The following is a 12,567-nucleotide window of genomic DNA, read 5'->3' as shown; positions in this document are numbered from 1 at the left end:
CATACCTTAGTAACTAGCTCAGTTTTGTAGACCAGCTCACAGATTCTGTTACATCTGTTATTCCCTTACTGTGCTACTTTATATCCCACCAGGAGAGAAAGCCCTCTTCCCTTTCTCCTGACTACCTTCAGCAGATACCCTCCAGCCCGTGCACATAGCAGAAAATGGCAGAATTTCATCTATTGCTATAGCCAAGTAGTATTCCAATGTGTATGTGTGCCACAGTTGGTTTAGTCCAAGTATTCTTGGACACTTAGGTTGTTTCCAGATTTTGACTAATGTGAATAGTGTTGTAATGAATCCAGTAACTCCACTCTTGGCATCGACCCCAAGGGCTTCAAGCTCACTTTTGAAGAGTGAAAAGGAATTCACCTGATGAAGGAGATAGTCCAGACAGAAGGAAACCATAAACTGAGCCACGAAGGGGAATGAAAATGCAGGGGAGGTAGAGGAGGTGAGTGACAGGTGGGAACGGGAAGTAGGGATCTAAGTGCGCATGGTTTTGCTCCAATGCTAAAAATGTTGGATTATATTCTATACACGATGGGAAGCCACAACAGTTTTCCTATATTAATTTATTCAATAAGCTTTTCATTTTGAAAGAATTTTAAATTGGCATAAAAGTTGCAAATGTAGTTCAGAGTTTTTATCTTTATCTCATTTCTTATTTCTCCCATTTCTCCCAATCTTAACTTCTTACAAACACATATGAATGTCAAGATCAGGAAGCCAACCTTGCTGTGGTTCTATGGCCTAAAGTCTACACTTTACTCACATATATATGCATATATATATATATATGAATTGATATCCCTTTACTATCCCAGAGTTCAATGTAGGAACCCAACCCACATTGTATTTAGTGTGATTTAGGGGTTTTGTTTTGGGGCCAAAACCGATGGTTCTCAGGGCTTACTCCTGACTCTATTCTCAGGGATCCTCATGACGGGGCTTGGGGGACTGTATGGGGTGCTTGAACCCAGGTAGGCTTGCACCCACTCTGCTGTACTATTGCTCTGGTTCACATTTAGTGTTATTTCATTTTAATAGCCAGTAAAAGATGTTAAAGGGGAAAGGAGTTTGATCAGATTAATCAGTAGAAATTATCAGCATAATTCTAGCAAATCTGAGGAAGACTGAAGGGTTCAGCTATGAGGAAGAAGTCTCATTCATGAAAGACTTTCGAGAAAGCCTACATCAGGGATGATGGGGGCCTATATTCTGGGCCGATAAAGACAGAAAGGAGGGCTGTGAGCTGGCACGATAGTACACTGTGTAAAGTGTACTTTACACAGTGTACTTTACACAGCCTTGTCTACAGCCAGTCCTGGTTTGATCCTCAATACTCCATATAGACCCCTGAGCCCAATAAGGAGTGATTTCTGAACACAGAACTAGAAATATGCCCTGAGCATAGAGCCAAGAGTAAGCCCTGAGCATAACCAAATGCATGCCCCACCCCCAACCAACCAACCAACCAACCGAACGTACGAACAAAAAAACAGAAAAGACAGCAAATGCCACAGTTAGTGCAAAGGTTAACTCACCTAACATGAGGATGGTTCAAATCCTGGCACTGTAAGCAGAGTTGAGAGCTGAGACCTTTTCAGTGCTCATAGAGATCACTCTGGAGTAAAATGGAGGGGAGGAAGCCAGTCTTAGTCCACCTCTAAGCCACTTCTAAGACACAAATCTCCACTTCCAAGACATGAATCTATATGTAATAGATATAGTAGGCATTAAACAAGTCTGGAAAAAGGCTCCTCTCCCAGACCCTTGCAATTACTTAATATTTGTAATTAAGTAGAAAATGGAACTCTGTGCTCCTGCAACCCCGGCTTGAAAGGGAAGCATGATAAACACACAAAGCTTTCACTGATGCTGACACATTCTCATGGGAGAGGAGAAGGCTGGCCAGACTGGGGTGGGAGCAGTTATACCTGGAGGGCGCTGGGGGCAGATGGTGTCTGTCTCTCCCTGGGAGAGCCCTGGGGAAGCTCTTTCTGGGGTCCCTGCTTGCTCCTTACGCTCTCTGCTCTGGAGGGGTTGGGCTGGAGGCATAGCAGAAGGGGCAGGGTAGGGGTGGAGGGGTGTTAGCGATCTGGCCCAGGAAAAGAGCCAGCCCGTGGAGTGTTTCAACTGGGACTCCAGGGGCTGGAGTCATAGCACAGAGGGTAGGGCATTTGCCTTGCACGAGGCCGACCTGAGTTCGATTCCCAGCATCCCATATGGTCCCCTGAGCACCGCCAGGGGTAATTCCTGAGTGCAGAGCCAGGATTAACCCTTGTGCATTTCCAGGTGTGACCAAAAAAAAAAAAAAAGCAAAAAAAAAATCAACTGGGACTCCAGATTCCCAACATCCCATCAGAAGGCCCCTCCTCCTGGTGTCTGATCTCTATTCCCTGTCCTCTGGAAGATCATCTGGGCAGGAATCTTAAATCCAAAATTGGGGGGTAGAGGGACCTGCTGGAATTGACTCTAAGATTTTCTTTCGGAGAGCTAAGACACGGACCCTGCCCTTCCCAGTGCCCGAGCTGGGTATTTCTTATCTGGAAAGCGTGAGCACATCTTCCGTGGCAAAGACCATTCTGTCAGTATGCTCTTACTAAAGAGGGCGGTGGCAGGCAGCCTTCACCGGGCGCTGCTCTACTCGGGGTCCTGGAGAGGGAAGCAAGGCCGACTCCCAAGGTTTCAACACGGGCCAGCGGGCACCAGAGCGGGAAGGGGGTGTTCCTGGCGCTGGAATACTGGAATCAGGCCCTTTGTTTTTGCTGTTTTGTTGGGGGGCCACACCCAGGCTTACTCCTAGCTCTGTGCTCAGAGACGGTATGCGGTGTGGGGGATGGAACCTGGGCCCGATGTGTGCCAGGGCAGCGCCTTAGCCACTGTGCTTTCTCTCTCTGGCCCTGGCCCCTTGTTTTTGACGAGAGTTCAACGTTCCTGATCTTATCCATTTCGCCGTGATAATGAGAAGCCTGTAAAAGGTCTAAGGACCCATCGTGGGGGTAGTGTGGAGGATGGGGCGCACCTACCCCTGCCTGTGCTAAGGAGCCTGGGATGGAGCCCAAGCCAGGCGCAGTCAAGGCAAGGGCCCTACCTGCTGTATTATCTCCGGAACTTCCAATCTTATTTTTCCTTCTTTTTTTTTTTTTTTTTGGCTGGGTGGGGAGGCACACCCGGCGGTGCCCAGGACCTACTCCTGACTCTGTGCTCAAGGATCACTCCTGGCGGTGTCTGGGCAATTACTTGGGAAACCAGGATGGGACCCGGGCTGGCCGTGGATCGGGCAAGGGTTCAGTTTGGCTCCCAAACCCACACGGTAGAGGTGGGGACACGGCCCTCCGAGGGGGGTGTGCCGGACCACCCGGGCCCTGGTCGTCTTCCCCTCTACACCCCCACCCGAGAGGTAGCCGAGTGGAGTTCCCGGGGTCTGTCCGCGGGCACTCTGGGCGCCGCGGGGCGTCAGGGGTTAAAGGCCCGGGCCCGGGGGGCCCTTCCCCCTCCGCAGCCCCCTCGCCGCCTCTCGGCGCCGCGCCTGGAGCGTGCGTCCCGGCGAGCCGCACGGCAGAGGAGGGGGAGAGTGGGCCTGGTCCTCGGGTGGCCAATCCCCCGAGCCCGCCGTGCCCCAGAGGAGGCGCCAGCGCCGGGCCAGCGCCAGACGGGGGCTGCTGCTTCCCGCGGCAAAGTACAAATGCGCCCGAGCGCCGCGCCTGGCGCCCTCGGCGTGCACCGCCCGCCCGCGCCCCGCCGGCCCCCGCGCCCGCCGCCCCGCACGGCCCGCGCCCCCCGCCCCTAGCCGCCGCCCGCCCCGTGCCTCAGTGTCCCCCCAGACGCTCCACGCTCGGCCCCCGGGGAAGGCAGGATGGTGCCCGAGGGCAGGGTCCTCTCCTCCTGGCTGGGACTCGCGCTGCTCTGGTTCCCCTTGGACGCCCACGCTCGAGCCCGTAAGTCGGGGAGGGGGTGTCGCTGGGAGGGCAGAGGAGGATGTTTGTTTGGGGGGTGGTGTATGTGAGAGGGGGGAAAGTGCCGAACGTGGGACCCTGGGGCAGCACCTGTGCCCGGAGGTTGGAGATTCTCGGGAGCGCTCCATGCTGGGGAGTCTGGGAGAACTTGGCAAACTCACAGCCAAGGGGTCTGCTGCCCGGACTGGAGGATGGGAGGACCCAGAGTGGGGTGGGGGTGTCTCCATATCCCCAGGGAGAGTATGCAAGGGTGCCCGGGGCAGCAAGGACTCAAAAGGCTCCTTTGAGGTGGGCATCAGCATTTGCATTGGACTGGGGGAGAATTTAGGTTGAGAGGAAAATTGCTACAGTCTCTCGGTTATTGAGCTGCCCCCAAGCCTGAATGTTCCAGTCCCCAATGTCCAGTCCCAGGTGGCAAACGTTCTGCCTTGGACTCAGCCTCTGGGAGGCAGCAGGGCACAGAGAGAGACAGGGGGTTTCAGGAACCTTCCCAGCCTCCACTGAATCCCCCCACCCCACCCCTGTCAGCTGTTGGAGACAGGCAAGGAGGGTATTTCACTGCACCTCAGTTCCCAGGACTGTCGTGAGGGTTAATCATAAAGCAACAGGCACCCTGGACCGACGAGCTGGCCAGCGGTAGGCTCTCAGCAATCCCTGTCGAGATTCATGCTTTTCCACTTGGACTCAGCCTTAAAACAGGTTTGCAGTCCCTCTCTGAACCCGCTTCCTTGCTGCGTTTGCATCCATCAATCTCCTTAGAGGATGAGGAGCAAAACCTTATTGCAAGGGAAGGCACTTCTCAAACTCAAAGAGATCAGATGAAGGCATAGGAGACTGAGACCCCGGGGCGTGACTTGGTCCCATTGGTCTGGCCCATTGGGCAGACCTGGATGGCTCCGGGGCTTCCTCCTCCCTGCCTAGCGGGCTCCCCTTTCCTCTCTGCATCACCTGGCCCTTTCTTTGGCATGTGGCTTTCTGGAGCTGCCGCTGCTGCATTTTGTTGCATTCCTGTTTGTGCTTGTGAGGGCGTGCCTCTGAGCTGCCAGCAGCTGGCGGCTCTGAGAAGTCCTGGAGAAGGAGAAATGGAAAGAGCTTGGCTCTGGGTTCAAGTCCTGACTCAGCTCCTTAGAAACTGCAACTTTTCTAAGACACACCCTCACCTGGAACCTGAGGGATTCTGGGGCGGCAGTGTTGCCAGGCTCAGTGTGCTGTGTGGGGTCTGATCAGTGTCTGCGCCGTTCCTTGATTCCTTGCTGTTTCCTCCTGACACCTGCCTGTTGTGCCTATCTGGCTGGGCACCAGATGCCCCCCTGCCTCAAGCCCTCCCTCCCAGCACATCCTCCTTAATCCCCAAGGTTTCCCATCAGACTTGATGGGCCTTGATGTTCTAGAACCAGCTCGCCTTCAGGCTTGCCCACCTCCTGCCCACGCCCTCCTGCCGCTGGTATCTGTCTGCCCTGCTCTGCCTTCCTTAATCACACTTCTTTCAGCCAACTCTCCCCGGCGACCTGATTCACTCCGAGTCCTCCTCCTGTGCGCCTGCCCTGGCTTTCAGGTCCATGCCTCACCCTGGGTCCTGCCAGTATTCTGTCTCGCCTGCAGCCTGGAGCCTTGCTCCAGACCTGCAAGAAGAAGGAATGAACATTGGTGCAGAGTCATTAGGAAGAGCTGCGCTGACACTCAGAGGCAGGTGTGTGAGTCCGGAATGTCAGAGCTGAGAGAGCTTCTGAAAAACCACCTGCCTTAGTCTTCTGCTTCCCTGGCCTATGCTGAAGACCAGGAAGGAGGAATGACTTGCCTGATGCCAGACAGCAAAGAGAAGTGACCAAGAGCAGAGAACTAGATTTTCATCCTTGCCTTGTCACTTATTGGCCTGAAGGGGGACCAAAAGAATATCACTGAGCTTCATTTTTTTGTTCTAGTCTAGATGACCTATGAGTCTGGAAATAATCCTGTAATCATTTATGAAGTTCAAGTTCCTCATCTTAGTTTAGGATCCCAGGCCGATGGTGGGTAAGAAATAGTGAGATCTTAGATGCTTTTTGAGGTGGCACTAATGGATGGAAATTCTCTCGTGTTCATGCTGCTAAGCTCCTGACACGGTCCAGCCCTGCCAGTGCCAAGGGCCTATGAGTGGGCAGGGCAGCTTTCTCTTCCCTCAAAGTGTTGGGCTAGTCAAACATGGGTCCTTCTGTATGTGACTCTGTTTCCAGACACACACTGAGCCCTCATCCCAAGCCAACTCTAGTTGCAGGCTGAACCCCAATTCTCAAGCTCTGATTACAGATGAACTCTGATTCTACCCAGCAGCTCCCTGACCTGGTTACTTCCTGGAACCGACCCCAGCCCCAGACTGAGCCAATACACATACAGGGTTAGTCACTTTGAGCATGTATCCCTTGGTGGAGCAAGAACCTTCCAGAATCTTGGCTCATTCTCCAGTACTCTGTACACCTATCAGCTGCTCTCGTTTGAGCTTTGAGCTCTTCCCTTATTAATCCTCCCTCCAACCTACCCCATTTCCAGTGTCCTTCAAGCTTCTGTCTTTCCTTTAATTCTGTTCTCTATTTAGGAGAGAGTCAGTTATCAAGTACAAGGCAAAAGCACTACCCCCTTGGGAGCCAGAGAGATAGTACAGCGGGTAGGGCTCTTGCCTTCCATGTGGCTGACCCAGTTTCTATTCCTGATGCCACATGGCCCTCTGAACCCCGACAGGAGTGACAGAGTAAGGACAGAGGACAGAGTAAGGAGTGAATTCTCAGCACTGTGAGGTGTGGCCCCAAAAACTAAAACAGAAACGTAAGACTCTCAGTTCTCTCTGCAAAGGTTGTGAGTATTATAGAAATTCAAGCTTTGGGGCTGGAGCAGGTAGGGCCCTTGCCTTTCACAGGGCCAACCTGGGTTCAATCTCCAGCATCCCCTATGGTCGCCCAAGCACCGCCAGGAGTAATTCCTGAGGACAGTCAGTAGTAACCCCTGAACACTGCTGGGTGTGACCCCCACCTCTTGCTGCAGATGAAAGCCTTAGCTCCAGGAGACAGAATCCCAGACCCCAGAAGCTGGGTCTGAGAGAAAGTGGGGTGGGGAGAAAGGAAAGGAAGCCTCATGGTGTGACTTAAGGCAGACTTGGAGTCAGCTGTGAGGCTGCAGTCCTGGCTCAGCCATGAGTTCCAGTGCCGGCACTGGGCAAGTGGCCTTTCTCTGTCCCTCAGTTTTCCCAGTTGTAAAGTGAGATGCTTAAACTCAGAAGCAAATCACTGCTGAGTCTTCCTGGCTTCTAGACATTCTCTGATTTTAAGGACTTGAGGAGCTGGAGGTGCTGGTGGCTTTCATTCTGTTGTCTTCTGACCTTTAGGAAAGGGAATGGGGTGGGGGTGGCAACTATAGTAATGCCGGTAATCAGGTCTTAAAGAGCATGGAGGACACTAGGTGTGAGAAGGAGACTTTACAGAGGAGCCCTGTTGTGTGGCTTTTTTTTTTTTCTGTCTCTTTCGGTCACTTTGGGCTCTGCACTCAAGAATCACTCCTGGCAGTTTTCAGGGGACCATATGGGATGATGGGGATCGAACCTGGCAAATGCCTTATCTGCTCTACTATCGCTCCAGCCCCTTTGTCGTGCAGTTTTTCTGCATCTCTATCCACTTATGTCAATCTCTATTCAGATACAGAGGGCGGGTGGCAGCACTGACTCTGGGGGCTGACTCTGGGCCCCTCTGGGGCTTGTCCAAGTAGTACTGCACTACCCTTCTCCCACCAGTAGAGGTCTCTGTCTCACGCACTCGCTGCCCTGCGGCTGAGCCCAGCCGGCTGACAGCCACACAGTTGTTCCAGCTGTTGCACCTGTTCCAGGACTGGCCTCTCAAGTTCCCCCAGCCACGGGCCCATGGCGCCGGCTCTGAGAAGTGGTCCCGAGTCTCAAGAGCTCCTCAAGTAAAGGACAGGCATGAGAGTGGCACTCCGGGGGCGGGGGGTGGTCATCTCAGGCCTCTGCCCGCCTCTGCAGGTGACCCTGAGAAGCCTGTTCCAGAACCTTCTCCTCATACCCATTCTTGTGCTCAGGATTCTTTTCTAAAGAATTAATTTATTATTATTTTTATAAGGTTCTTCACAATAATTTATTACATTCAAGATTCTAACACCAAACCCACTACACCTTACCACCAGCCTTATTTCAAATTTTCCCACCACCACTACCCAAGCCTGCCCCAAAGGCAGATCCCAAATAATTTATTTTGTATTGAGTCTTAAAATTAATCTTCTAAAAATGATTTAAAAAGGTTTACTTAGAGGAAAGTGTATGAAGATTTTTTATCTCACCTTGGGGTCATTAAGCCCTTGTATTAAGAAATTAATAATAATATCAAGATCACTTATTAATAAAATTAATAATAATAATTAATAAAATTAAATTAATTTTATTAATAATAATCAATAAAATTAAAATTAATAATATTAAGATCACTTATTAATATCACTTATTAATATTAAGTGATCTTTTAATAAGAGATTACTAACATGTTATAGGTTGAACCTTGTGTGTTAATATTTTTCTTTATTTATATTGGTTGCCTTCTACTTTACACCCTGTCAAATGTGGTGTGCTACTCTTGGTACATCAGTGGCGTAGAGTGTGAGACGACACTCCAGGAATTCTAAAATTTTAATAGGGTGATACAGCTGGAGTTAAATGCATCTCTGAAGTTTGTTGCTCTCCTCTGAAATTTATTTGTTAGTCTCTGGATCATGGCTATTAATGAGCTTATATGGCACCAGAGGCAGTTTGTGGGTGTAACTGCCAGGCTCCTGGAAGAACTGGGAGGTGGGGGGAGACTGCCCATTCCCGACTACATGCGAGCTTAGAGACTTTGGCCATAGAGCCCGCATACCTGAGTTTTTCAGCAGATTCATTCTCATGAGTGGGGCTAATCCCAAGCCTGTGGAGATCGGCCATGAGCATGGTGGTGATTGGGTTCTGGAGGTTTTCAGCTGCGGGGGCTCTCTTGGGGTGGGTTGTGGGCTCACCTGCCCCCCTCCAGGGTTCCCTGATGCACTCAGCCTAGTGTGGGGTGTGGAGACATCTTTTGGCTTGTTGCTCTCTTCCAGGATTTATTTGTGCATCTCTGGATCTTAGCCATTAATGAACTTTTATGGTGCCCGGAGGCTGTTCATGGGTGTAACTGCCAGGCTTCCGGAAGAACAGGGAGCTGAGGGGAGGTTGCCCATTCCCGACTCTGGTGGTGCTCAGTATTCTTCCTTATATCTCACCTGAACCCCTTTGCAGTTTGCATCCATGTCATCTGCTTCTGTCCCTTAAGGAATAGTTGTTCCTCTAAGTGGCCCCCTCTGATCTGCAACCTGGCATTGGAGATTCTACTCACCTGAGTCAATGACTGTGGGCACACCTGATGCAGCTCATCCTGCGTCTGTCCCCCCCCCTTAGGCTGAGAGCTCTGGGAGGGTGGGGGCTGTCTTAGGGACCAGGCCCACCATGGGTTTCCTCACCATGAAGGGCTAGCGGAAAGTCACACTGCTGATGACCAACAGCAGCAACATTCAGCTGGTGGTACAAGCGAGTATTGCCGACGATGCCCAGGGCCCCACGTCCCCCTCCTCCAGGCACAGCAGGTTTAGGTTCAGGCAGACACCTCTGTCCCATCCTGGTCTGTTCCCTCCCCGCGGTCCTGGCCAAGTGCCCCACCCCCAGAGTTTGTGCCCATGCCCATGGCTTCTCACTTGGCCTAGGCAGCAATATCTCCAAACAGATGCCCGCAGTAGCCTCCGTCTGCTCTCTCTGCCTCCAGTTTCTGCTCCTGCGGCCACGGCGCTGACCCATGCAGCTGACCCAGGCATGTGCAGTGCAGCCTTCTGGAGGGTTTCCTTGGTCCTGGCCCTCCGGGAGCCCCTGCCCCTCTCTCTGGGCTGACTTCTTGCCTCCTTCCCGCCCTCTCACGCTCTCCTCCAACCCCTCCAGCCATATTCTGGCCTGGGGCTGGGTCTCTGGCTGGAAATGGTATTTCTATGGTGGCGGGGGTCCTCGGGAAACAGGGTGCCTGGAGGACTTGGCCCTAGTGACAGGTGCCATGGGGACGGCCACAGGGACCTGGGAATAAAGGAAAATCCCAAGGAAGAGGCTATGAAGGAAGCTTGGGGTAAAGCCCAGTTCTGCTTTTTGTCTGTTTTATGAGGGTTGGTTTTTTTTTAACCTACTACTCCCCCCACCGCCCCCACTACACCCAGCAATGCTTGGAGCCCATGGGGTGCTGGAAATTGGAAACAGAACTGGGGCTCAGGCCTACATAGCACACACACACGTGCTCCCTACCTTCACCCACCTGGCTGCCTTTTAATGGAACATCAACTATGTGTCAGGCGCAGGCGGCTACATATAGGGTTTGGTTTAATTTAGTAATAATCCCAAGAGGTAGAGATTACCACATCCATTTAACAGAGGTGGAAATGGAGGCTGAAATGATAAAGTAACTCGGCTGCCCGTGAGGCTAAATCCAGCGTGAAACCTGGTGTCTCTGATGCCAAAGCAGGGTATTTGGACCATATGCACATGCTACTGAGTGAGGGGGCTTTGTGGGGGCTTTGAGGGTTCTAGGACTTATCCACTATTAATTCTTTTCTATTTCTCTCAAGCCTGGAGTTGGACCAGTCGTCTTTCTCAAAGGCAACTATTGTCTAGTGAAGTCTATTTCCCGAGTTAGAGATCACTGCCAGGGGCCATGACCTCAAAAAGATTCCAGAAAGAAAGCAAAGCCCTCCCAGCCACTCAAGTTGGGGGACTGAGATGTGGGCACAGGTGGGTGGGATTGGAGATGTGATGGTGGGGCGTGTGGGGGGCAGGGAGAGCTGGAGTGAAGGTCACAGAGAGGGAAGAGAATAGATGGGCAGGGAAGGAGAGGGGAGGTGCAGACGCCGTTCCTTGTTGCTGTCTCTCAGGCTTGCCCCTCCCTCTCTCGCACCCCTGGCTCCTAGCCCACCTGGGTCCCCCTGGGGGCCTGGAAGGCAGGGGACGCTCAATTCCCTGGAGACCACAGGAGCTTGAAACCATCAAAGCTCCGAAGCACAATTCGCAGAAATGTGTGTTCTCTGAACTGGGGGCGTCTCCGGTCATGAGTCACAGTTGGAACCCCGGAGTCTGAGAATTCCAGAACCCTGGGTTCAGAAACCATCTGTTCAGGAACCCCTGGACGGTGGCATCTTGTGGGTCCCTCCTGGCACCCAGCGAGGGAAGAGAGTCACAGAGTCTCCGGAAGTCACTCAGTGGGATTAGAGTCCGTCTTTCCTCCCGGCCACGATTAGGTTGGTGCACAGGTGCCAGGGCCGTAGGGTACTGGGGGAGCCGGGTGCCTCCCCCAGACTGTGCTCGGCCTCCAGCGGGCACACAGTTCCCTGGAGGAAGAAGGAACTCCAATGGCACACAGTTCCCTGGAGGAAGAAGGAGCTCGAGGCCAGCCAGCCACCCTTCCTCGTACTTCTCACCTTGGAAGGTGGAGTGGCGTGTTGGAGCTGTCAGGGGCCTACAGAAAGGTGTGTGTTTGGGGAGTGAGGGGTACCTGCCAGGCTCCCCCCTTCCCAGACTCTGCCAGGCCTTTTGCTGGGGGGAGTGGGGACAGGATCTCCTGGGCAGTGGCTGAGACATTCCCTCTGTCTCGGTGAGGTGGGGAGGAGGTGCCAGTTGGCACGGGGGCCAGGTTCTGGGGCTGCCCCGAGGAAGGTGGGTCTGGGTTTCTTCACCCACAAGGCTGAGACCTGAGGCCACGGTGTCGCAACTGCCTGCTCCCTGGCGGGGGCAGGGCCAGGGGAAAGAAAGACATTATTCAGTCCCCAGAGAGCAGCGCTGGCGCTCGCTGTGCCCAGCGGGGCCTGGCCCGCTCTCCCTGCCAGCAGAGGAGCCTGACAGATAAACATCGTGTATTTGATATGGGCCAGCGTGGCCTTGCTGGAAGGCCACGGAGGTCTGGGGACGTGGGGAGACAGAGGCAGGGACAACGCAGCCCAACAGTTGCCCACGGCCATTGAGCAGCAGATTCAGGGCTTGACAGGAACAAGGGCCTCGATCTTTGTACTGGACGTCCGCAGGGCGGGCGGAGCCCAGCGCCTGGCTCAGGAAGTGCTCCTGAGCTGAGGAGTGGCCCGTGGCCGACTAGAAGTGACAGAGGATGAGAGGGGACAGTATTGGGCGCCTTGGTGCTGCTGAAGGTGCAGTTACTGTATATCAAAACCATACACATTAGCAGTGTTGTAGTCACGTTACCTAAAGTGCAGTGAAAATAAAATGAAACAGTAGTAGTCATGGCCCGTGGAAACAGACCTGTGCTGTGGGGTCGCCCACACTGAGGGGGCGGTCCTGTGCTGGTGTGAGCCCCACGATCGCTCGGTGCTCGCCTCTCTCTGGTTCTGGAGGTCTGAGAGGATGACTTAGGAAGCGAGAAGGAAGAGACAGGAGAGACACAAAAAGGAGCTCCTGGATTCTAGAATAACAGGGAGAAAATTCTAGGAGGATAAAAGTAGAGACCGGGGGGAGAATGGCTGGGGCGGGGGCAGAGAGCAGGAACCAGAAAGTTCTAGAGAGTTCCAGAGAGCACTAGAGAGATCG

At 53.0% G+C, this 12,567-nt stretch overlaps 1 protein-coding gene across 1 annotated transcript in view; it reads left to right on the top strand.

Moving 5' to 3' along the window:
• Positions 1 to 3,862: 3,862 nt before the first annotated feature.
• The window catches only part of CHRDL2 (chordin like 2), a 32,140-nt gene continuing 23,435 nt past the window's right edge, over positions 3,863 to 12,567 (top strand). The window contains exon 1 of the mRNA XM_055122827.1: positions 3,863 to 3,944. Coding sequence (XP_054978802.1) covers positions 3,863 to 3,944 — 82 coding nt within the window. The remainder of the gene's footprint in view (positions 3,945 to 12,567) is intronic.

This window comes from Sorex araneus, chromosome X (genome assembly GCF_027595985.1).
Source record: "Sorex araneus isolate mSorAra2 chromosome X, mSorAra2.pri, whole genome shotgun sequence".
Classification (NCBI taxonomy): Eukaryota; Metazoa; Chordata; class Mammalia; order Eulipotyphla; family Soricidae; genus Sorex; species Sorex araneus.
This window is presented reverse-complemented; position numbering and strand designations above follow the sequence as displayed.